This window comes from Coccinella septempunctata, chromosome 5 (assembly GCF_907165205.1).
Source record: "Coccinella septempunctata chromosome 5, icCocSept1.1, whole genome shotgun sequence".
Taxonomy (NCBI): Eukaryota; Metazoa; Arthropoda; class Insecta; order Coleoptera; family Coccinellidae; genus Coccinella; species Coccinella septempunctata.
In genome coordinates, this window is record NC_058193.1 from 8,202,753 (window position 1) to 8,228,356 (window position 25,604).

General features: G+C 34.3%; 1 protein-coding gene across 1 annotated transcript in view; it reads left to right on the plus strand.

Annotated features, from left to right (window-relative positions):
- The window catches only part of LOC123312834 (septin-interacting protein 1), a 100,042-nt gene extending 86,027 nt beyond the window's left edge, over positions 1-14,015 (plus strand). The window contains exons 8-11 of the mRNA XM_044897352.1: positions 7,352-7,548; positions 12,233-12,454; positions 13,244-13,587; positions 13,646-14,015. Of these exons, the coding sequence (XP_044753287.1) occupies positions 7,352-7,548; positions 12,233-12,454; positions 13,244-13,587; positions 13,646-13,894 (1,012 nt within the window). The 3' untranslated portion in view covers positions 13,895-14,015. The remainder of the gene's footprint in view (positions 1-7,351; positions 7,549-12,232; positions 12,455-13,243; positions 13,588-13,645) is intronic.
- Positions 14,016-25,604: the final 11,589 nt, after the last annotated feature.

The following is a 25,604-nucleotide window of genomic DNA, read 5'->3' on the forward strand; positions in this document are numbered from 1 at the left end:
CCTCCCCCGGAGATCCGAATGGGAGGGTATTTTACCTCCGGATACAAATTTTGTCCTGTTCGACTGATCCATCTTTTTGTAGGAGCTGCGTTAGAAGGTGTTATACAGCTGCACTGGTAACGCTGTCAGTGCAACTTTGGTTGCGGTTGCGACTAGATTATCTTGTGGCACAGGTAACCTGAGACGACAAGGTCTGAGACGTAACCTAAGCTACGCAGAGAGCCATTTCCTGCTCAAGCCAATTTTTAGGCTAGGTTATTGTGGGAAACAGAGATATACCGCTCATGTTCGGTCGCCAGAGCCTCGTTCGTAAGAACAGGGTGCACCGCGAGTAGGTGAGGTTGGCATTTGAGAGGAGAGGCTATAAAACGCATCCTTCCCCCTTACACCCCAATTTTTTTGTTCATCTATAAGTTTTTTTAGTAAGTTTCGATATTCCTTATATTCTTTTACTAATTGACTATCAGAATTCTCTTTCAGTTTTTTCTTCATTTTGTCCCTGATTTTAATTGATGTTTTTATACCATTAATTATCCATTCTTTAATTTTTTTATTACGTTTTTGTTCAATAACAGCAGGTACTCTAACATCCGATAAAAATTTTTGATAAGATTCTAAGAAAAGTGCTGTTGCAGTTTCAGGATATTTTTCACTCAATACAATCATCCAATCAAAATCCCTTAAAAGAAGTTTCAACTTTTCTATATCTATTTCATGTTTTGTTATCTCTCCTACAGGCATTGTATTACTCTTCCGTAACTCCCCTTATAGTCAATCGACAACATAATTGGACTGTGATCCGTTATGTCCTGTTCTAATATTAATACTTCTAATTTCAATGCTCTGATATAATAATAATAATAATAATTACTTATTTATTGATCTCTTGAGACATTTACAATGTATAGGACAAGTTAAATGAAAAATTAATTTTATTCTACGATGACATTCATCGAAAATCCTGTAGTAACTTTTCGGATTCGTTCACCCTAAAATATTATTTTTTTGGGTTTCCCAATAGAAGGAAATTCTTTGTCGTCTTCTTCTTTCACAATCTTTCAGATTGTGGAAACATTCAGCTAGAATATAAGTCGTTTAGATTCAGATGAAACATTATATAGGGTCTTTCACGAGGAACCTCACCCATATTTATACGGGAAACTACTGAACGTATTTTCATGAAATTCAGCACTTATAAGTATTTCACGATGCTGATGAAATCTAAAATATTTTCAAGCCATGAGCACCTCCGGTTTTTCCGGAAATGACGTCAACTTCCGTTTTTCAAATTAGAACACCATTTTTTTATTGCAGAAATAGATTCCTTAGAAAATTTCGAGTTATTTTGATGTAACATTTTTCAGTTTTGGTTGGAAAATTCTCTCTGAGCGGGAAAATTCGAAAAAAAAATCGAAAATAGAGCTCCGCTGAAACAAGAATAACTTCGAGGTTTTTGGATGGAAAATTTTCATTATTGGGATTTTTCAAGATGTAAGATTGATGTATCCACTTTAAAAATCGAAATCGCGATTCATTATACAGGGGGTGAAAAAATCGCTTTCAAACTTAGGGATGACAAAATCGTGAAAAATCAATTTTTTCAAATTAGAACCCCATTTTTTTTATGGCAGATATGGAATCTACGTTAAAAAATAATGTGAGTGTATGCATCACACCCTTGCCCTAAAATGGATATTTTCTGAGTTATTCACAAAAAACTGTTTTTCGTCTTGAATTTTCAGCTATTTCTTTTCCCTTCATGCCAAAAAGACGAAATTTTCAGGAACTGTTATTTGAACCATGCTGTAGATTTTTCACCCCTTCTTGAAACCGACTTCAAGTTACTATTAGGAGAACCATGGCAAACTCTCGCAGTTATAACTAGAGAAGATGCTCAAAGTTTTCACCGTTAATTTCTAGACATTTATTTATACGTTTATACGGAATGCTTCGTGCGTTGCTCTTCTTATTTCATCGGGAGGAAGAGATCTGCAAAAGTGTTTAAAAACCGAATTGAGTTTCAAAACTATGAATCTTAAAATCTAAACAAACCTGAACGCATTTCTGACTCGTTCTATGCAGTCCTCTCCATCAGTCAGGGGAGTTGAGTAGACAATATTTTTTATCCTACCCCAAACATAATAGTCTAAAGGAGTTAAATCGGGAGAACGTGGTGGCCAAAGATGTGGACCATTGTTCGCCAACCATCGATCTTCAAATAGCCTGTAGAGGATATTTGACACATTGAGTGAATTGTGTGGAGGCGCGCCATCTTGTTGATACCATAGGTCATTATGGTTCTGTACTAGCGGCTCAATTATTTGAGTCAATATGTCAGAATATCTATCTCCTAAGGGAGAACATTCTTTAAATAATGCAAACATGTGTAGTGTTCTATCTTACCAGTTAAAGTCCCATCATAAATGTGAACATCGAGAATTGCATTATTTTTGATGGCGCAAAAAACATTGAAACTCCAGGTCTCTTGAAAATTGGATTGTCTGAAGTGGTGGTTGTTCTCTTCATCCCAATAATGACTGTTATGCCCATTGAAAGAACCATTCTTTGTGAATTTAGATTCATCTGTCCAAATTATACAGTCCAAAAAGTTTTCATTCTCTTGAAATCGAATCATCATAGCTTCGCAAAACTCTGTTCTCCTGACGAAATCATTCCTTCAAATGCTGTACCCTATTGAATTTATATGGGTACATTTTATGTTTTTTTAATATTCTCCAAACACTCGATTGAGATAATCCCAGATCAATCTCGGCATCTTTGAGAGAATTTTGAGGATTCACACGAAAATATGCAAGAACTGTAATTTCGTTGTTCTCATCTTCTACTACACTTTTTTCTCTGTGTATAGTTTTCTTAACGAAAGATCCGACATTTCTCAAGTTTGTCATGGTTCTGTTAATGGTATCTCTCGTTGGTCTGGGTCGGTCAGGAAACCTCTCAATGAACAGTCGAATCGTTCTATCTACAACTTTATTACATTCTCCATGAAGTAGAATGAGATTTAAATAATCTTCATTGGTAAAATTAGGCATAGTGATCGATTTTATAACTTAATACGAATTATCACCAAATTAATAGTAAACACAAAATGCTACTGAATAAAGAGGAATTTGGCAGATGTAATTAATGATATCTATCATTAAAAAAAGAATGTAAAACATGGTAAGTTTTTGCATATGGTTCATAAGGAATTATTTATTTATCACTGGAGAGAAAACCGATGGCCGATTAGTTGAAATAAAGAGGTTTCCGATACAAATTCGAATCAAAATTCGCCATCTATTTAGGAACCACCTGTAACTTTTTTCTCTTGCATATTAGGGTAGTAAAATCTAAAACATGGTTTAAGTAACAGTTCCTGAAAATTTCATCTTTTTGGCGTGAAGGGAAAAGAAATAGCTGAAAATTCAAGACGAAAAACAGTTTTTTGTGAATAACTCAGAAAATATCCACTTTAGGGCAAGGGTGTGATGCATACACTCACATTATTTTTTAACGTAGATTCAATATCTGCCATAAAAAATGGGGTTCTAATTTGAAAAAAAGGTTTTTCACGATTTTGTCATCCCTAACTTTGAAAACGATTTTTTCACCCCCTGTATCCTGAATCGCGATTTCGATTTTTAAAGTGGATACATCAATCTTACATCTTGAAAAATCCCAAAAATAAAAATTTTCCATCCAAAAACCTCGAAGTTATTCTTGTTTCAGCGGAGCTCTATTTTCGATTTTTTTTTCGAATTTTCCCGCTCAGAGAGAATTTTCCAACCAAAACTGAAAAATGTTACATCAAAATAACTTGAAATTTTCTAAGGAATCTATTTCTGCAATAAAAAAATGGTGTTCTAATTTGAAAAACGGAAGTTGACGTCATTTCCGGAAAAACCGTAGGTGCTCATGCCTTGAAAATATTTTAGATTTCATCAGCATCGTGAAATATACTTATAAGTGCTGAATTTCATGAAAATACGTTCAGTAGTTTCCCGTATAAATATGGGTGAGGTTCCTCGTGAAAGACCCTGTATAAAGGTCTTATTATCCAAGTATATCTCGCAATGTGAATTCATTTCGGAATATAAATGAATTGGAAAATATGAACATAATTAACGTTTATATAATCTGATCCTTATCTAGTTATACATGCAGGAAAGTACAAGAGATCAGTCAGTATATTTATATAGTTTTTTTTTACTATAAAAGAAAATTGAATTATTGACATATGATGTAGAGATCCTTGAAAAGACTTAATTTTAGTTATCCCTTTGAACTAAAAGTTGAAGACTTCACGGCGTTCACAGTTTTGGTAAATGTTGCATCTAGGAGCACAAATGATATTTCACAAGAAATGTTCTTTCACACTTTTGTATTTATGGTCCATGGATTTTGAATTTTTGTATACTGTTGTCCATTTCCTGTTGTATTCCAATTTATTATTGGCATAAATGTCTGTGTCTCCCAAAAGCAGAAAATTCTTTGTCATCCTCTTAACTCAGAAGCAAGTAGGCTTCTATGTAAGTAAATGGACTAGCTTATTTGTTTTGCCATCCATTCTCAGGAAATTTTTAAAATCATCAGTTGTACTGATACTTTTTTCATTAAGCTGCAATGGGAAAGCAGAGTCCATTTTTGTATCACCCCTTTGACCAAATTCTCCCCTTCTTAGAAGTGTGCTTAGCTTATTATTATATATAATAAAAGATCTTCCTCCATTTAATGATAATTCCTCCGAATCGAATGACTAGTTCACTCGACGGAAACCACCATTGAAATGATGTTTGCAACCTGGTCGACAACCGCTATTTTCACCCTCGTATGGTTTACAACCTTGTTGACAACATAGTTGTCAACTAAGTTGATCGTCTGTAGGCAGTTGTTTACGTTACCGTTCTGTGTAAATCTCTGGGTTTCACGATATAATGAATATCTGGCACTTGGAAAATGAACGATATCAAATTAAAAAATTTTTACTTTAAACTTCCTCCAAATATGAACCAATATATCGGAGCAACAAACAAGACCCCCAAGTCAGCTAAAGTACCACACACAATATCATCGGCCTAAATAAATTTTTCGGAAGACGTATCGGGGATATCACATGAATATAAATTGAAAAGAAGGGGAGATAATACCGATCCTTGTGGAAGTCCATTATTTAAAGTTTTTAAACTACTGCTTTTATCATTAACAAAAACACGAAGTCTTCGATCAGATAATATATTTTCTATCAAACGAACCATTTTTTTTAAGTGACTGTGAAGTTTAAAAATAAAACCATCTTTCCACACCGTATCGTTCGCCGATGATAGATCTACAAATGCTGTTCCTGTTTTCTTCTTATTATTGAAACCCGATTCAATAAAAGTAGTCAGGCTCAGTACCTGATCAGAACAATTTCTATTCTTTCTAAAACCTCCCTGGCAATTTTGTAAAACATCGTCAACATATGTTTCAATCCTAAATTGGATCAATCTCTCAAGAATTTTGAAAGGGACACTTAATAGGACACTTAAAGGACGATATTCGGATCCGAAGAATTTTTACTATGCTTCAAAATTGCAATAACTTATGCTTTTCTAAATTCAGTTGGAAAATTACCAGAATTCAAAATATCATTATAAAACGATAATAGCCAAGATAAAGATTTTACCCCCAAGTGTTTTATGAATTCTAGGTAAATGCCATCAAACCCAGCAGCTTTTCTAGATTTCGTGCATCAATTGCAGATGTTAAATATTAAAAGGATTAGAAATAACATCTATAATAGATGCCGATTTCCTTAATTTATGTAATTTTTTCCTCATGTCTTCAACTTTCGATTGGGAGATTTTTACTGTGTCGAATTGTTTGCCGATAATATAATTGAATTCTTCGGTTTTTAGTTTTCTTGAATAACTCATAACATTTACTTATATTTAGAGGCAGTTCATTCTCAGCGCACCATTCATATAAATGTCTAAAATCTTCCTGCAACATATAAAGGTCATGTATACCTTGAACCGTGAACCACTCTGAAGATCTTGAGATCATCCGCATCCTCGAGTTAATCCCAGTGCACACATCGTCTATAAATATTAGAAACAAGAGGGGCCCCAAATTTGAACCCTGAGGTACCCCGACCTTTCAATAGAATGAAATGACTTGATTCCTTTTAATTCAACATATACATTTCTATTATGGAGAAATGATTTTAACAACTTTACAATATTTAGTGAAATACCAAAGCGACTTAATTTCCTCAAAAGCGATCCCTGCCGAAAGCTCGACTAAAATCAGTGTAGATTACATCGATTTGTTTTCGACCATCTAAAAACAATCTGACACATACTGTATAAAGGTACAAAGATTTGCGACTGTGCTCCTCGAGAGCATGAAACCATGTTGAAGTGCAGACAATTTACCTGATACATGAGAATAACTCATGTCAAAAAGCAAAATTTCAAATAACTTGGAAAAATCAGAGATAAGGGCAACAGGTCATTAATTTCTAATATCAGCTGACTTGAACACCAGACAAATACGTGACACTTTCCATATTTAGGGAATTTGTTAGTCTTAAAAATTGAATTCCGCATCAGTGGTGAATTTATGAAGGAATTTTCAGAAGGACAAAATAGATTAGAAATCGAAACTCACTTATATTTTTCTATATTTTGATTTTCAATTCTTTTCAAGTTCACCAAGTGACTGATGCGGAATTGAGAAAGATCGAAAAGCTGTTTTTCCATTTTGATGAAGATTATGAGCTTTTCAGAGCGAAAATTTTCAATTGAGTGGGACGAAAGACTGACTGGAATTGAAACTTTGTAGAGTTTTTGAACTGTATAAAAGGCATATTTTCGATGACAATATTGATTTTCCAAAACTCTACAATAAGTCCTTTTCGTTAATTTTTCAATTTGGTGTATTGATTAAAAAATCTTTTTTCATAAATCAATGGCCGATACTTGTTTAGAATCTATGTAAGTTTCTTAAATCCAAGTGGAATTTTCTGTGAGATCACTGCTTGCTAAAATATTGATAATCAAATGCAAAATGATATTTTTCCAGGACCGATATATCAACGAGAATTGTTTGTATCTCGGGTCTTCTGAAAAAATATTTGAAGCTGAATAAACAAGTTATCTGTTTCATATAGAGGTTAAGTAAATGAATTTTTTTTTCAGGCTCGTTACATTTTGCTTCTTTTCTTACAGCCTGTTGAAAATCATCTATGAAATTCGATTGCTTTTGTTTCCTCAATTCGTGTGAGATGTGTAGATTATTTACATTCTAAATGTAACTCAATTATGCATGATATTCACCTCATATTCATTGACCATCTTTATTCCAGTACATGGAATCCGAGAGATTGCGATAATTTGATCAGTTTACTTGAGTTATGGACTCCTCTTCTCCCTCAATGGATACTGCAGAATATGTATAATGAATTAATAGTACCTAGATTGAAGGATGAAGTCGATTCTTGGGACCCAATGACTGATACGGTACCTATTCATACCTGGATTCATCCTTGGATACCACTAATTGGTAAGGAACTTTCATTATGATTTTTTTTAAACTGCACTGCTCGAAAATTGTGTGGACATTTTTATCTATTTTATTTTATTCATTTATTTATTTATAATCCAATTGCAAATTTGCATGATTAAGTTATTTTGCATGAGAATTCTAAAATAATTTTTTTTTCCCGAGCCCCAGAAACTCATCCGAACTCACTCTCGTTTGTGATCGATTTACTAAAGCTCCAGTTATTTGTGTAAATTACCTTCATTTCACGCCCAATAGATTTACTCTCACAGAAATATGAGAAAAAAAGGAACTGAGAGACCGAAACCACATATATCGTCCTATTTCATAGGCAAAAATCAAACAAAAAATTCAGCTAGGATAATTTGCGTGAATTCTGCTAAACTTCACATACTTCATACAGTGATAGGTGACACACAGGCGGTTCTAAAAATACCCTACATGGTGAGTTTTATACCGTTCGTTTGACTGATACAGAGCTATTTCCAGTTGTGGTTCATATTTTTCAATTGCTTCATTTGACATCTGTCAAATCATCACAAATTCATGAAATTTTTTTTACGAGATGACCACATGGATCTCCGAATAGATGAGATGAGAGGTTTCAATTTCCAGGGCTAGACCTAAATTTTCGAATATTTTCAGTAATCATGTAAATACGAATGTGAAAAATCTGATATCATTCTTCAAACTAAACTATTTACCCTTCTACAATATGGTCTCATAAAATTTCATAGCGGAATTCTGAGAAAAAAAATGAAAGTGCAATGAATGATGCAAATCGAATAAACAGCTGGTCTAGTTCAAATGCCAGTTTATAGTGGAAATGCCGCAGCCAGAGCGCAACGATCTACGATCGAATCGAATTATTCGAATTAGTCAGTCGCAATCCAAACTTGGAATGGGGTAGATCATACTGTTTGGAAATGAATTAGATTCCGTCCATTGAATTTGTCATCTTCAATTTTCCATATTTTAGAATTTATTTTTGTTTTCGAATTTTTATTTTCATAGAATTATTTTTTTTTGTTTTTCATTTTTTTCCGTAGAATGTATTTTAGCTAAAACCAGCTATGGCCAAAAAGAACCTGAATACTAATTTTCGCAAGAAATTATTTTTGCCATTCATTGAGGCAAATGAATTCCTCCCACGGCTCCCATAAAAGTGGAATAAATTTTCATTGGAGTGTTGCTTTTGATGGTTCAGACAGCTATTCATTAAAGGCTTCTATGTGTTGGATATCTATTTCTAGTTGTTCTCTTCCTCCTATAAATTCTTCCATTCTTTTATTTATTTGCTTGATGTTATTTTCGCTATAGTTATAACTCACAGTTTTGAGCTCTTCTATTGGTGTCGCTTCAGAATCTAAATTGCGAAGTGATTTAAACCTAAGTCTGCATTTATTTCAACCTTCTTGATGTTATTTTTCAAATAAGAAGCATGATGTCAGGTGTGGTGTCTTGGTTGTTGTCTATCAAGAACGTTGGAGGTACTTTTTTGAAGTACCATGATATGGCACATTGAATGTTGTTATTTTCAATGAAGTTATTAATTAGCTGTTTCTTGGGTATGCAGCTGTTTATGTTGCAGTATAGTATTCTAATATAATTGACTTGAATTTGCCTGTTGTTTTGGGTGGCAGCAGGTTTCGTAGGTGAATCTCCTTCAGGGTCTTTCATGTCAAACATGAGGATGTAATTTCTGTTTCCTGGGATGGTATCTATATTGTGTTGAAGTTGATATGTAAAAATGAATTTGACATTTCAAATAGTATTAAGTTGTAGAATAATATAGATGTCAAGTTCGATATATATATATATATATATATATATATATATATATATATATATATATATATATATATATATATATATATATATATATATATATATATATATATATATATATATATATATATATATATATATATAGAAGTTTCAATATTTAATAGTCTTTAAGATTATTGATATAATTTGTGAATAAGGGTATAACGACTACTTTTGTAGGGAAGAGTTTTTCTTAAATTCTCCCTACAAAAGTAGTCGTTATACCCTTATTCACAAATTATATATATATATATATATATATATATATATATATATATATATATATATAATTTTTTCTCTACTGAAATCAGAGTCTACTTTCAAGTATTTTGAATATAAGGTAAGGGTTATTGACTCAATTAAGGAGAATATTGGTGTTTTTTCTCTTTATTCTTCGCCGAGCTTTCGCATTTGTTTAATGCTTCTTCAGGGCTTCTAAAAAGTATAATCATGGTTAATATCAATCTTACATATTTGTTTTTCTTAAATTTTCACTTACCGAATGTGAGGTTTATTTGTAAACTTTCATCAAAGCTTCAACGTTCGTCATTTTGATTTTAAAAAACACAAACATAAATCTAGTCACATGGAATAAAATAATTTAAAGTACAATAAAAACACACAAAAGAGTTTGTTTTGATTCATTTCAGTTTTTGTTAATAAGGTTATGTTACTTTTTGTTGTTTTGTGGTCCGTTGTTCACCACTGAATATTGTTTCCATTGCAGTCTCCTGTTTTCTGGTTCCTTATTCATCTAGAGGGCCATCATAAAATTCTTCACGCATAGACATTTTCAATAAATAACTGTATATATTGCTCAATTTATTAGTATCCGTTTTCTTGTTTATTGCATTTTCGTTTTTATGTATCTGTATCATTTCATGTATTATTCTTTTATGATAATTTTTCTGATTTCAATATTTTTACGTTTTCAAAGTCTATACAATGGTCTAAATTATGTGCATGTGTTGCCAGTGCACATCTTTCATGTTGTTTTTTTATGTCCGATTTGTGCAATGCCATTCTACTCTTGACCCATTGGGATGTTTGTCCAATATATTTTTTATTGCATGTTCCACACTCCACTTGGTATACGACATTACTCTTTACGGGTATAGGGATGGGGTCCTTTATTTTACTATAAAGATTTCCAACAGTTTTGGTATTATAAACTGCAATTTTTACATTTTCATGTTTAAATACATTCTTCAACTTGTTCGTGAGGCCATAAATATTTGGGTACGATTTTAAATGAGGTCCATCAGATATAACATTCTCTCTTGCTCCTGTATCTGTGTTCGATGTTTCTTGTGTTGCATATAAAAGTTTATTTACCATTCCGGCTGGATATCCATTTTGTCTGAGAAGTTCCGATAATTTTCTCTCACATTCTTGTTTGAATGATTCATGGCATATTTTATTAATTCTGTTTTTCATTTGTTTTATGATATTTATTTTTATATTTATGTTGTGTCCAGATTTGAAGTGAATGATTTTGTTAGAGTGTGTTTCTTTTTATGCCACTTTAATTTAACTTTGTTGTTTTGTCTTACGACTTTTGTGTCCAAGAATGGTACTGATTGTTCATAATCCTCCTCTTCTAGGGTGAATTGAAGATTTTTGCTATAAGTGTTGAAACATTTCAGTGTGGTTTCTATATGTAAAAATGGAACTATCATGAAGATATCGTCGACAAATTTCTTCAAAATCTCCACTTTATATGGCAACTTGACTATGATTGAATCTATTGAATGGTCCATGACGTATTGTGCTAGTATTGGTGATAACTTCGAGCCCATTGCACACCCAAAAACCTGTAGATAGAATTTTCCCCGGAACATATAATAATTATTTTCCAGTATAAAAGTGGTGATTTCCATAAACAGTTCCATATCCATACTTGTGTGATCTTTTATGTCATCCCATTTTAGTCTTAATAGTGCTATTATTTCATCCTTGTCTAAATTGCCAAAGAGGTTTACTACATCCAGAGATATTAGTCTGTGGTCGTCCGGTATGTCATAACCGTTAATTTCATGAGCAAACTGAAATGTGTCCTTAACATAGTACCTATTGTCAGTATTGTATGCCGCCTTCAAGATATCAGCTATAAATTTTGCTAGAGAACTTGTTGGGCTATTTATGCTAGATATGATGGGTCTCAATGGGTAGTCTGTTTTATGTACCTTTGGGTTACCATATATTCTTGGTGCTACAGAGTTGTACGTTCTCATCTTACGAGCTTTTTCTTCGGTTATATAATTTTTCTGTTGCATTTTTGTTATATATTTATTACATTTGTTTTGTATTGTTTGAGTAGGATCATTTTTCAGTTTTTGTCGCGTCGCTGTTGCGTTGGCTTGGTGGGACAAGGCCCTTAGGGATACCAGTACTTGAGACGACTACACGACATAGTGGAGATGTGTTATAAGATTTTGAACCAGCACTATAATACTCCACACCTTATTTAATTTAATGCAACTTATAATTCCTCCCCGGACTACTAGACTGAATATTTTCTTCGACATGCCCTCGACAGAAGCTTTCATTTACTCAGCAGTTTTGAAAATGTTAAAAATTACAAACCGAACAATACAATGGCTTGTATTTGTATATCAAACACAAGTATGATAATTCATTTAAGTTTGTGATCTAGCTGTTTTCGTCCTTAATTCGATTAGGTTTATTTCTTCAACACTTAAACTTCGATATAGATTAAGTGAATTGTTGTATTTCTCATGTAAAATGATTCTGTAATATGTTTGAGAAATAAATAAATTAATAAATAATTACTGATACTGAGCAACTCGAACCGATATTTTCACTAAGTAAACTTATTCCTGAATTTTTTTTTCAGAACCCAAGCTACAAGAACTGATCTATCCAATAATCCAAAAAAAATTAGGAGCAGCTCTAACTAATTGGCATCCATCAGATCGTTCAGCGAAATTTATGTTACAACCATGGAAGCGAGCTCTTCCTGAAGGAGTTTTCGTCGCTTTTCTCATAAAACACATAGTACCGAAATTACAATTGTGCATGCAGTCACTTGTGATAAGTCCACTTGAGCAACATCTAGGTAATCAATCAAAGTGTATTCTCATTAACCGTTTGTGAAAACCATACAGTGAATTCACTTGATTCTTGTTTTCATGAATTCGCGACCCTTTGAAAGAAAACCCAAGTTCTGATCTCATGTTATTAATTGTCGCAAACACACCGCTCGAAAATTGAAGTGGATATTCGAGAAAAAACTCACTTTTTGCATTTGAATCAAATTTTCAGTATGTGAAGGGGCATATATTTGAGCATTACACATACAAAATATGGTGGTTCAATTAAAAAAATCACAAGAAACTCATTTGTTGTAGGTGTATTTTTTTTGTGGTCCGTATGTGCGATAATGGTCTCATCTGTTTTGCGGTGTTAATTGTGGATTCATTGTCACTAGTTCAAAAGCGTTCAGAATTCTTCCAACAATGCGTGGATGAGTGGCCCTGAACCTTATTCATAATGACAATAAAAAATGATTCAATAACGGAAAGATTCCATAGACGGATGCTTGGTCAGCATTCTTGCCACGTGCTAAGATATGTATCCAGCTGAAACAATACACAATTCGCCTGTTTTTGTCATATATGTGCGTTGTCCTTTATAACTGTTCTGCAAATTTATCTTCATAACTTCTAGCATCTGTCCTTATTTTCACAATATTAGTGTTAAATATAAAACGAGTTTATGTCACCTCTAGGATTGTTCTGTTTTTAATAGCTCAGTGTTCTCCAAACGATATAATTGAATTGACAACAATAAACCAATTATCATTGGTATACCTATTGTATTCATTATATATTTATAATTGTTTCAGATAACTGGCATTGGGTCATGGATTGGAGTGACATGATATCTGTTGGTAACATGACGCTAATTTTGGACAAATTCTTTTTTCCTAGATGGCTTCAAACATTGGCTTTATGGTTAAATCACGATCCAAACTATACTCAGGTTACAGAATGGTATTCTGGATGGAAAAGGATGCTCTCTGACGAACTTTTAGCCCAACCCACAATCAAAGAAAACTTCCACAAAGCGTTGGAAATGATGAATAGGGCTGTAAAATTGGAACAACAACCTGGAGCTAAAGAATCTATATCATATTTGACTACACTAGAAACCAATGTACCTCCACCACCACCTCCTCCAAAAGTTGAAGTTAGTTATTCTCCCTGAGAACCTTATTGATTCATTCTCATTTTTGCTTTTGTTTCAGAGTTTTGCAGAAGTGATAAGAATTACTTCGCAAATACCACAAGGGTTCAAAGATCTAGTCGCAAAACGATGCGAAGAAAGGGGGATTCTGTTTGTACCCATAACAAATAAATTTCGAGAAGCGAAGCAAGTTTATAGGATGGGTACTAATGGTGTCCAGTGCTATATTGATAGAAATGTAATATTTTATTCAAGCAATAATTCTACCTGGCTACCAATATCCTTGAATAGATTATTAGATTTAGCATGAAAAACTTATTTATGACTTTTTATGCTTAAGTACTTCCAGAAATAATTGACCTAATAATTAGACTGTTGTATTCTGTGGAGGCATGTTTTACTTCAGTTGCAAAATAAATAAGGAACAAATACTGCACTTTATTTTTACGCGCTTGTTCCTAGGAACATGTGCATGGGCGCCCGCAGAAACCCGCAGAAATTTTTCTCAGGAGGGGCAAAATATCATCTACGATTAGTTCTACTGAAAGAAAAATTTCTCTAACGGTGTCTATCAGAATCTCAGGGGAGGCCGTGGCCCCCCCTGGCCCCCCCTGCGGGCGCCCATGAACATGTGCATTATCATTATGACGTTTGTGAAGTTTGCCTAGCACTTTTGAAATTTTTTTATAATGAATTGTATTAGCCTAACCCCCGGTTTCATAAAGCTCGATCGGGGAATCAACGCTTGATTGACAGATAAACGTCAATTTGTTTTCAATCAATAATTCAGTCATAAGAATTCGGAATTCAATTCTCGAATCAAATTATGATCTGTATACATCTATTCAATGATTCTAAATTGCTTCTTGTTCAATATATGTAGGAATGAAAAAGTTTTAGCGATTTCGTTTTTGAAATCCAGTGACTGTCAAATCGTTGATCGGGCAGTAAGAGTTTTATGAAACCCGCTATAAGGCCGTCAAAATTATTTTCTTTGGAGCTAACTTCATATATACTTGGTTCATAAAATGCGCTAGAACCTTTTAAAAATGACCTCCAGAATTCAATCAATTTCATACTGCTTTGTCAAAGTTTAATGGATTCAAATAAAATTCATTACATGGAGGTTTTCGAAGTAACTGAATCGTCCAGTTTGAAAAATTAACTTACTTATTCTCATCAGTGGCAGAGATAATAGGGGAGTCTTCAATAAAATTAGTTCAAATTTTCTGAGTAAATGATTTAATTGAAATGTTTATCGAAGGAAGACTTCTGAAATCTTCTTGGAGAAAAAATGTACGCTTTGTTGATAGCGTTACAGATCACCATTATTGAGAAAAAAGTGATTTTGTGATGAGCCGCGGACTGCTTATTTCGATAAACATAATAGGCGTGTCACTCATAGATTAAATGAACTGAGAATAGAGCCCACTCGAAAAACAAGCTTTAGTGCCATCTGTTTTTACGGTACAGGTATTAATTTGAAAAAAATAAATTGGAAAGGATTCTGTACTACACATTTCAAATTTTCTCCTAGTAATCCGGACAAATATCTGAATAATTTTCAAAGGAAAATCGGAGAATGATTCGCATTAGCTGTTGATTGCGAAATTTTATTCAATAAAAATGAGAGCTTATACGAATCTTCCACGATTTTCAGTCCTCGTATTTTCTACAATTTTCAAAATCACTGCAATTTCTTGTAGTGTAGCATGTGGAAGATATCTCTGAGCATTTCTCTGTCTCCTCACTCGATGATATTAAATCGAATCCTTTTCATTGCCACTTTTTCACATAAAACTTGAAATGAATATTTGTCCTATGATATTATTGAAGTTTAAAATCAGATTATGTTTCCATGGAAACGTTCTTGTCACAACACAATTTTTCGAATCTTTTCTGCAGCTTTGCTGCCAATATTCAATTGGATTTGGGTTTGGCGCAAACGATTTAGAATTAGGCTACCTCAAAATTCAATATTTGCTCAACTAAGCCTGAAAAATCAGAGAAAACGGACATTAGTCGTGTCAAACCTCGAACATTGAGACTCGGTAATATATCACGATAATTCACGAGTGATTACGATCCGCTTGTTTCGAATGCAGCGACAACCATCAATTTTAGAAATATGTTTCTTGTTTAGTGTACCATCCCAACAGAATGCACTGGATACAAGAGTGATTACAGTGACTCTATCAAACACAGTGGTGACAATTGTGGTCTCGTTTTTCATCGTTTTAGCAAGAATATGGCGGATTTCGTCACATGACGTGACGTGAGCCAATCCGCATCTCGAATTAGAGATCAAAGCATTGAAATCTGTGCTTCAAAGCCGCCATATTCTTGCTAAATTTCCAATTGTCGCCACTGTGTTTGATAGAGTCACTGTAGAGTGATTCATCTATATTTTTTAAGTTAACCTATGGTGACACTTTGTACCTGTTTCTGTCTCAAAAATAATCAGGATTGATAAAAATGATAACAATGTACACAATGTAGAAATAACAAGAACAAACAAACAATTTATGAGTATTATAAAATTTTAAAACTTTGTTGGATAGAGATCTAATTCTTTTATTACCTTCGAAATAATTTATTTTAAGTTATTTCCCAACTTGTTTGTTGGATGTCATTGGGGTTATGATTTTAAATGATCCTGGAGTTGTCACGTCAATAAGCTTTTCGCCAGATTTTTCCGAGATGTTTATGTCTCATCTGATGAGGGGGTAGTCCCCGATACCAAGCGTCCCAAAATTACTAATATCGACCCAATAACTTGCCGAACCATCGAAAAGGTACTAAATGAATTAGACACTTCAAAGTGTAGTGGTCCTGATGGCATATCTCCATTATTCGTGAAAAAATGTATGAGAAACTTGATTGAGCCACTTCAGATAATTTATAATCTTTCAATTGAAACTGCATCATTCCCAGCTAGGTGGAAAACAGCTGAGATATCGCCTATCTTCAAAAGTGGCCAGAGATAATATTGAATTTGAGAATCGTGGCTATATTGGACTATGTAATCTGATAAAAGGGGGAATTAAGCCCAGTTGAATTTTGTCGACGTTTCGGACATTTATTGTTTGATCACATACAAAGAGATAATGTTCAGAATTACAGACCAATTAGCAAATTATGCATCTTCGGTAAATTATTTGAGAAAATCATATATAACCGCATACTTCCTTGCGTGAAAAATATTATTATAGAACAGCAACACGGGTTCTTTCCTGGACGATCCTTAGAAACTAATCTTCTTTCATTCTCTGAGCATATAATAGAACAGATTAACAGATAGACAACCAGGGTCAGATGGACACGATATATACAGACTTTAGTAAAGCATTCGTTAAGATCAGTCACGTAAAATTATTGAAAAGACTTGCTGAGGTTGGCTTACCCGATTCACTGATAGAATGGTGTAAATCCTATTTAACGGGAAGGGTGGGCTTTGTTTCGATTGGTGGCCACAGATCTGAACCTTTCTTTATTACATCTGGCGTTCCTCAGGGCAGCCATCTGGGTCCTCTTTTTTTCCTGATTTATATAAACAACATCAAGGGTTGCTTCAGACATTGTTGGATACTTCTTTACGCGGACGACTTAAAGATCTTTCGAAGCGTTCGATCATTAGAGGACTGTCAGAAAATTCAAGAGGACCTTGAAAGACTAGTACAATATTGCAAACAGAATAATTTAGTTCTGAACCCATCGAAATGTTTTCATATTTCATTCACTAAGAAAATTCAAAAAATTATATACGAATATAAAATCGATAATGTAAAGCTGAAATACGTCAATGAAATCGTTGATTTGGGTGTGATCACACCCAAAGCGTCGACGCTTGATGAAAAATGGTCATTCCGACCACACATAAATAAGATGATTAGTGCGTCAAACAAAATGGTCGTATTTATTAACAGAAGTTGCAAAGAATTTAAAGATCCTAGGGTTTTCATCGGTCTGTACTATGCTTTTATTCACAGTAAACTTTCTTTTTGTCCGCTATCTGGAGCCCAATATACGAAGTTCACATAAAAAGGGTTCAGTGTTCAGAATAAATTCTTGAAATTTCTAGCGTTCAAAACTCATACTACCATAGAGAACAGGGATTATACACCTATAAGAAAAAAATTTCACATTTTATCTTCGAAGGATAGTAGGACGGTGCAGGAACTTTGTATGCTTTATAAGATTATACACACTCGGATTGATTCGCCCTTTCTGCTTAGTAGGGTTAATCTGAATGTACCAGGTCGTGATCTTCGAGATAAAGCTCTCTTCAACATTAAATATCGAAGAACAAACACAGGGCAGCACTCTCCGATGCGGCGCTTTCAGGCTACTTTTAACGGTCTCTAATTGGATGGTGGCATGGATATCTTCTCAGACAATTTTGTTAGATTTAAAAAAACCTTGAAACATTTTTTTGTATCGGGTTTGTGAGAGAGAAGTTTTTGTTTTTTTTTCCTTGATTTCGACGAGTTGTTTTGCTCGGTGAACTCGAACTTTCAATATCTTTAAGTGGATACTTTGTTGGTAATCTTTTTACTGTTTGTATCCTAAATGTGCAATAAATAAATAAATAAATAATGATTTCTTCTTCTTGTTTGTTTTCGTTGGTCGGCTTATTTGAGACTGTTCAAAATAGTGGAGTATGTTATATTCGTAATGATCTGGATCTGTATGGGTATCGATACATCAGATGTCTATAACTCAACTGAAACTTTATTCTCTTCAATCATGTACAATCATATACATCCCCACCTGAATGAGGATGCGCATTCTTACATATTTACATATATGACATCTCCCATTTTTCAAATTATAAAAAATACAAAATTTCATTAAATGCAATACAATTACAATATACAAATTCATGATATTATTGATATGATAATAGTTCAGGTTTTCTGATCTTCCTTCCATATCGAGTAGTTAGTGAAGGAGAAGAAGGAAGTGTTTTTTAGTTTCCCTCTCAATGACGTGTTCCTCCGTCTCCCCCTCTACTTTACATTTAAAGTCATCATTAAAAGTTTCTGGCAATTTATCATCTTTCACATCTGAATTTATTTCATCATCATCGGTATCATAATACAATTTTTTATTTTCAAACATTGGTTTCTTCGTTTTAATCGATTGCTATTTTCTTCCTTTACAAATATATGAATTTGCATTATATTTCTGAACTATTTTTCCAGGTATCCAAATTTTATTTTCTTTCACAAAAACTTTTTGATTAATAATAAGAGGTGGTAAATTTCTTGTTCTTTTATCGTAATATATTTTTGAATTTGATTGATTTCCTCTCATAAATATCGTTCTGTTTCTTTAAATTTATTCTTTTATTCTCAAACTGACCAGTGAATGTTGGTAAAAAGCCTTTTATTTTTCTTCTGAAAAGTAGTTCAGATGGAGACATTATTTTATTAGATATTGGTGTCAAACGATATTCTAAAAGAGCTGCGTTAATATCGGATTTATTATACCTATTGACATTTCCTAATAATATTTTTCACAGTTTGAATGCTCCTTTCAACCATGCCATTCGATTGTGGATATAAAGGCTAGAAAATTCATGTTTGAAATCCCAATCGATGGAAAATTGCTTACATTCTTTGCTTGTAAATTGTGGACCTCCGTCGGAAAATATTATGTGGGGTATTCCATGTATAGAGAATATATTTTTTAAGTGATTGATTATGTTAACACTAGTAGTCGAGATTAACTTTCGTATTCCTACAAACTTTGAGAAGTAGTCAATTAATATTAAGTAGTTTACATCATTGAGTTCGTAAAGGTCTATACCAACTTTGATCCAAGGTAGCTTAGGAATTTCATGAGAGTTCAATGGTTGCTTGAAATTATTTTTTGAATATCTAACACATGTTGAACAAGATAAAATAAAATTTTCAATATCATAAGATATGCCTGGCCAATATAACACATTTGCTGCTCTTAACTTGGTTTTAGTAATGCAAAGATGACATAGGTGTAATCTAGAAAGCATTTCTTCTTATATCCTATCTCCTTACCGGATTTATATGTTAAATTTATATCATACATCTGCAAGTCTAGCAGCATTCTTTGAAGACGCATTGGACATTGAGCTAGAGGTTTTTTAAAAAGACTTGAAGTGGTTTATGATCTGTCTCAATTGTTACTTGTTTACCAAAAATAAAATGATGATACCTCTTGCATCCATATACAAGAGCAAGCATCTCTTTCTCGATTTGAGCATAACTTATTTGAGTTTGTGTTAATGATTTGGAAGAATAGGCTACTGGTTTGTTGTTTTGAATCAAAGATGCACCTAGAGCATATTTACTAGCATCTACTGTTAAAGTTATTGGTACTTGAGGATTATAAATTTGCAATATTGGTGGTGAAATTAAAATCTGTTTAAGCTTATCAAATGCTCTCTGTTGTTGGTTTATGGTTTGTTGATTTCATTTCGTTCTTTTCGCTTTAAAGGCGAAAATCGCGAGTATCGATATTATCAGTTGACATCTGCGTGCGTGATGGGCTTATCGCTCCCGTGATTTCTGATTTGTTCGATCGGATTTTAAAGGGTTCCATACCCGTTGTGATTTATTTCTGTTCCTTTGTTTTTGATCCTGTGTTTTTGAACCTTTTTCTCATCCTTGGCCCACCTTGTGTGTTCTTTTAAGTCTCACCGATCGGCCACGGCTGAGTGAAGCGTGTGTCCCTTGTTTTCATCCCCGTGGTACTTTCGAGGTATATGGGCATTGCCTGATGTGCGGGATGTATATTTGGTTTTTTTCAATACTGTAATAAATCGGAATACGAGATTCCGAATAAATTTGGCATAATTCGAAAAAGGTATCACTAGAATTTTTTATACATTGTTGCAGCCGTGCTGCAGAGGCGATTTTTAGTTGGAAATACGATACTTCGAGGTGCTTGAGATCTGACGGTATTAAATCTTGGGAATTTCAATAATAACCAGCTCGATAATAGTTGAAAGAGTTAGTGTCGCTCAGTCAGAAAATCAGCAGTTATTAATACCCTACGTTTTCAGAGAGCAACCGGTGATCGGCGGCCTATGTAATTGGTCCCAATATCCGGCGATAGGGACTTCGGAACAAGCGAAAATGGTTAGTCATGTAGATTAAGAAAGATTTATTAGTCTGGAGACCCTGAGAAGAAAACAATTCTCAGAATGCGGAGTAGTCGAAATTTTCTTGTAACCGTCCAGCTTGGGAACGCTGATTTTTCAACTCAGCAATAATGATCGTCCAATGATTTCGATTTTGGGACGTTTTGGTACCACCCATAGCGTGGGAGAGAAAGACTGGGGAAAAAGGTACATCGGAAAAAGTTAGTCAGTCGGTCCGGGAACGTGATCTGTAAAATATCGGAAAATATACCCCTTCGAGTCGGTACGGAAAAGTAGAGAAATTATAAATCATTGTAGAGTCAGTCATTAAGGAAAGAGAAAAGGGACTTAGAATAAATAGGTTTTCACGAAGTAAGAGAAAAGTCTAGGTAGATCACGGAATAGAATCGGGGACTCGGTCGGCTCATAGATATTTGGAAAAGTTCAGTGTAAAGAAAAGTCCAGTCCTTTGTTTTTGTTGGTTTTGTTGAAGTAGGAACGGAATATCGGGAATTAGGTAGTTGAAGAAATTTGGAAATAATTTGAAGTTCAAGTCAGTTTATCGGAAATCAGTAAAGTAACATTCGAGGAGTGATCGTTAATTTTCTTGATTCGTAGTAAGACCAGATATAAAGAATTCGCCGATTAGTGCGGGTAAAGTCTGGTGTCGAAAAGTTTTCATCGGCAGCGTCAGACAAACAGCAGTCGCAGAAAAGGTAGAAGTTCCAATTTTATTTCGTCCAGAGTCTTGAAAGCTCCTCTAAAATTCATTGATAAAGTATTGATTTATTATTGAGCGCTAAGTTGGGAAGTTGAATTTTAACCCAAGATTTTGGTTATGAAAGTATGTTTTATTGTTTTGCGCTTATTTGCATGTTTTTAAGAAATTGAAGATTTTTGTTGGTCGTCTTGGACCGAGTACATATTTGTAGAGAAGCTCTAATTTTATTTTCCAATAGATTTAATTGTTAAAGTTTTTCACGAGTTTCATTTAAACATCTCCCCAGAAATAATAATATTCAACTTCAAGACCTGTCCTTCGTGCGACGGGCCGGATCCTCATTATTTTTCCCCTTTCGAGGGCCTTCAATTTGTGTACTTAACATCTAAAAATAATCACCCCTATGATCAGTGGAAAGCCGCTCTTCTACTGATCGAGATACGGGGGTGCGTTATTACACTGGTGAGAGCTAGGTGGGATTTAAGTTGATTTTTCTGGGGTAGAATACCAAAATTGTTTTATTTGAGAAGTTGATTTTTAAAGTTTTAGTTGTTTCTGAAGCGAGTCGAGTTAAAATCCAACAATTCAGTCGGCGCCATTGTAGAAGTATTGACAGAATTTTGTGTTTTAAGAATTTTGTGGTTGATTAAGGGTTGATTGATGGATTTAGTTGAGATTATATCAATGAATTTGAGGACTTTCGGATGAAGGAACTCTGAGTTATTTCTATTGCCAAGAATAATTTCATTTTGCGTCGATTTTCGTTTATTTCAAAAGAATAATCGAGTTATTTTGTGAAAAGTGATAAGTAGAGTTGTTAACAGAAATTTTTGTTTTCGTTAAAGTCTAGCTGCCGTGATATAAGAGAAAGTTGAGTAGAGTTGGATAAAAGTGCGTTAGTTGCTCTTCGTTGTAGTGGATCTGAATTTTATTTTAAAATCGGATAAGTTATCAAGTTTTAATCGGGAGATAGTTGGAAAATTTTATTCGTGAAGAACGTTGGTGTTCAATAATTTGTGGAAGATTTAATTAATCGATTGATGGAAACGTTAAGAAAAATTGATAAAGTAGTTGATCAGTATTGAAGATTTGAATTTAATTTTTCGCGATAATTTTCTTGTTTTGAGGTTGCATTCTTGGCTGATGGTGAAAGATATTTTTTTATTGTTTTCAGGTGAATTATTTTTGAGTGTATATTACTGTGTGTTTTGAAAATTTTGATTTTGCAGGAATTTGATGGTTTTGAAGTGAATAAATTTTGAAATTTTTTGTTGTTGATTATCAATAACGTAGGATTTTGAACGCAAAGTTGTGCGCGCAGATTTATTGAATTTGGACTTGTAGTTTTCGGAATTTTAGAAGAAAAGTCGTCAATCAAGTTTTATTTTTGCGAGGATAGTAATTCATTTTTGTGGTTATTGATGACTAGTTGAATGATCGGTTATTTCGTTACAAAAAAAAAGTGTGGATTTAAGAATCAGTTAGTTTCATTCAAGTACTTTTTTTGCGAAATTGAAATTAATTTAGGGAAAGCAGATAAGGAAAATTAAGACGTTTGTTAATGCTGTTTTTATCAGAATTTGAACACGAATTTAAGGGTGAAATCATTTGAATCATTTTTTTTATCAATTTGGAGGCTAAAATAATTTTGAATTTCGGTCATTTGAATTTAATTGGTTTCAATTAAGTGAAATTTGGAATTTTGGTAATTTCAAGTTAAGTTTTTTGATCAAGTGAACGTCAGAATATTTCGGAATTTTAAGTCAGTTGGATATAATTTTGGATCGGTTTGATTTACAGAATAATTCGGAAAGTTAGGACAAGATAGGGTTGCAGGTTTTTTTTTTCTTTTCAGAACATTGTTGATTGAATTTTATTTTTGCTGTTGAGATATAATTTTTTTTTCAGGGCGTTAATTATTTTTGAAATCACAGTTGCGTTCAGGATAATATTTTTTTTTTGGTGATATAATTTTTCTTTCAGGGCGTTTCCATATAAGGTTGATATAATTTGAATAGGGAGAGTATTTGGCGTTTATAGTTTGATTAATTCTATCGTGTGTGCGCAGCGTATTTAGTATTTTGAAATAGGGATACTTGATTCATACTTTAAAATATCGTAAACCTGATTTAATTGTTTTGTTTTGCTTGTTTAATTTGCGGAGTTTAAAGATAGTTTTCGGATTAAATTGTTATTGAGGTTGTTCACAAGGTTTTGAAAATGTTGCCGCCGGCTAGTGCTAGTACTACCACCCCTGCGGTGGCTGAGAAAGATGTAATGAGGTTTCCGTTCATGTATTCGTTGGGGATGATTGCGACAACCCTTGATGGTTTTTCGGGAAAAGACGCAAAGCGGTACTTCGACAAATTAGAGTTGAGGTCGAAATTGGACGGATGGAGTGAGGAAGAAACCCTTACTCTATTAAAATTAAAACTGATAGGCGCGGCGTACGAATATTTTAAGTCTGATGAGGTGTATGATAAATTGAAGTACTCGGAATTGAAACAGCGGCTAATTTCAAAATTTACACCATCAAAATTGCCAGGGGAGAGTCAGTGGAATTTAAGTCGTTGTTTCCAGCGACATGATGAAGATGTTTCATCATTTTGTACTAGGCTGCGGATTTTAGGCGCGGAATTACTGCGGGAAGATTTGGGCGGAGCATCGTCAGACGAAGAAGCGGGAATCAAAAAGAAAAATAAAGAGTTGATATTAAATCAGTTTAAAACAGGGTTGCGCAAAGACTTGATGAAAGATATGGGGGTAGCTTTATTAAGAGAAGAAAATTTAGATTTAGAAAAAGCGGAAGGACTGGTCAAATTACAAGAGACCGCAACAATGATGATACAAGGAAGGACATCAAATATGAGGGTATCGGCGGTAGATGCAACGGAGGGATGTCAAAATTGCGATAGAAAGGGGCACGACTCGAAGGATGAAAGGGGGAATATTAGAAAATTCGCAGAGACAAAGAAGAATACAGCGCAATGTTATTCTTGTGGTAGACCGGGTCATTTTGCGAGAGAGTGTAAGAATAATAACAGATCAGGGCAAAGGACGCAGGGAGGTTGTTATAGTTGCGGTCAAAGGGGTCATTGGGCTAGGGATTGCCCAAGACAAAATCGTCAGGGACGAGAGAGTTTTACGAAAAATAGAATACAGAGAACTACACCCCCAGGAGGAGGGGGTGAAGCAAATATGGCCTGGGGTCAACGTGAAAACAAGGAAATGGAGGAAATGCAGCTAAGGAAGGGGGGCGAAGTACGGGAGCTATTCCTAAACGATCGTCTCCATTTTCGAGGGGGTCTCAGTCGAGGAGACAAGAAGATTTAAACGGGGAGGGCCAAAATCCAACTGCCGGGATAGTGGCCGGAAATTTTTAAAAGGGCAGGTTTACTCGGGGATGCCAGGGGGGCATGTATGTAAGGGAGAAAGTAAGGATCGTTCGGTAATGGTGATCCCGGAAGTGAATTCCGGAGGGTTAATTGATGCACCTCACATGATTAACTTAAACATAAATGGAAGGACGAGGCGTTGTTTGGTAGATACGGGAGCCGCAGTGACTCTTGTAAATAGGAGTATAATTCCAGAAGATGGAATAAATAGAGAGGAGGTCGACTATCGGTTGACGAGTGTAACAGGTCATAGTTTACGTACCTGGGGTACGGCCAATATTTTGGTGGGACCTGTAGGAGGAAAGTTAGGTACAACTTGGACGGCTATCTTGTGTGATGACTCTATGTTAGGGAACGTCCAAGTTATTTTAGGGAGAGATTTTCTCAGTTCAAATGAGGCACTTATTAGTTATGAAGGGGAGCCGTCCGTTATGATGTGGGGTGGGAGATTCGAATTTTTGAATAAAAGGGATATAGAAAGCGAATTATGTGCGGAAGATGAAGATAGTAAGGGATTTACCGGAACGCAGGGAAAACTGTACTGGAGGATAAGTCGTACGTAGAAGATAATGTCAAAAGTGACACAAATGGGGAACGGTTAAGGGAACCGAAGGACAATGTGGAAATTAGGGCACAGTTTAAGGAGTCTGGTACGCAGACGGAAAATTTCGAAGGTATAAAGCCAAAGGTGAAATTATTTAAGGATGCTAGTGTCCAAGTGGGAGTTAAGGGTAAAATGGAAAGTGAACAGAATAACAAAGGAATCGTTGACGGAATTGAT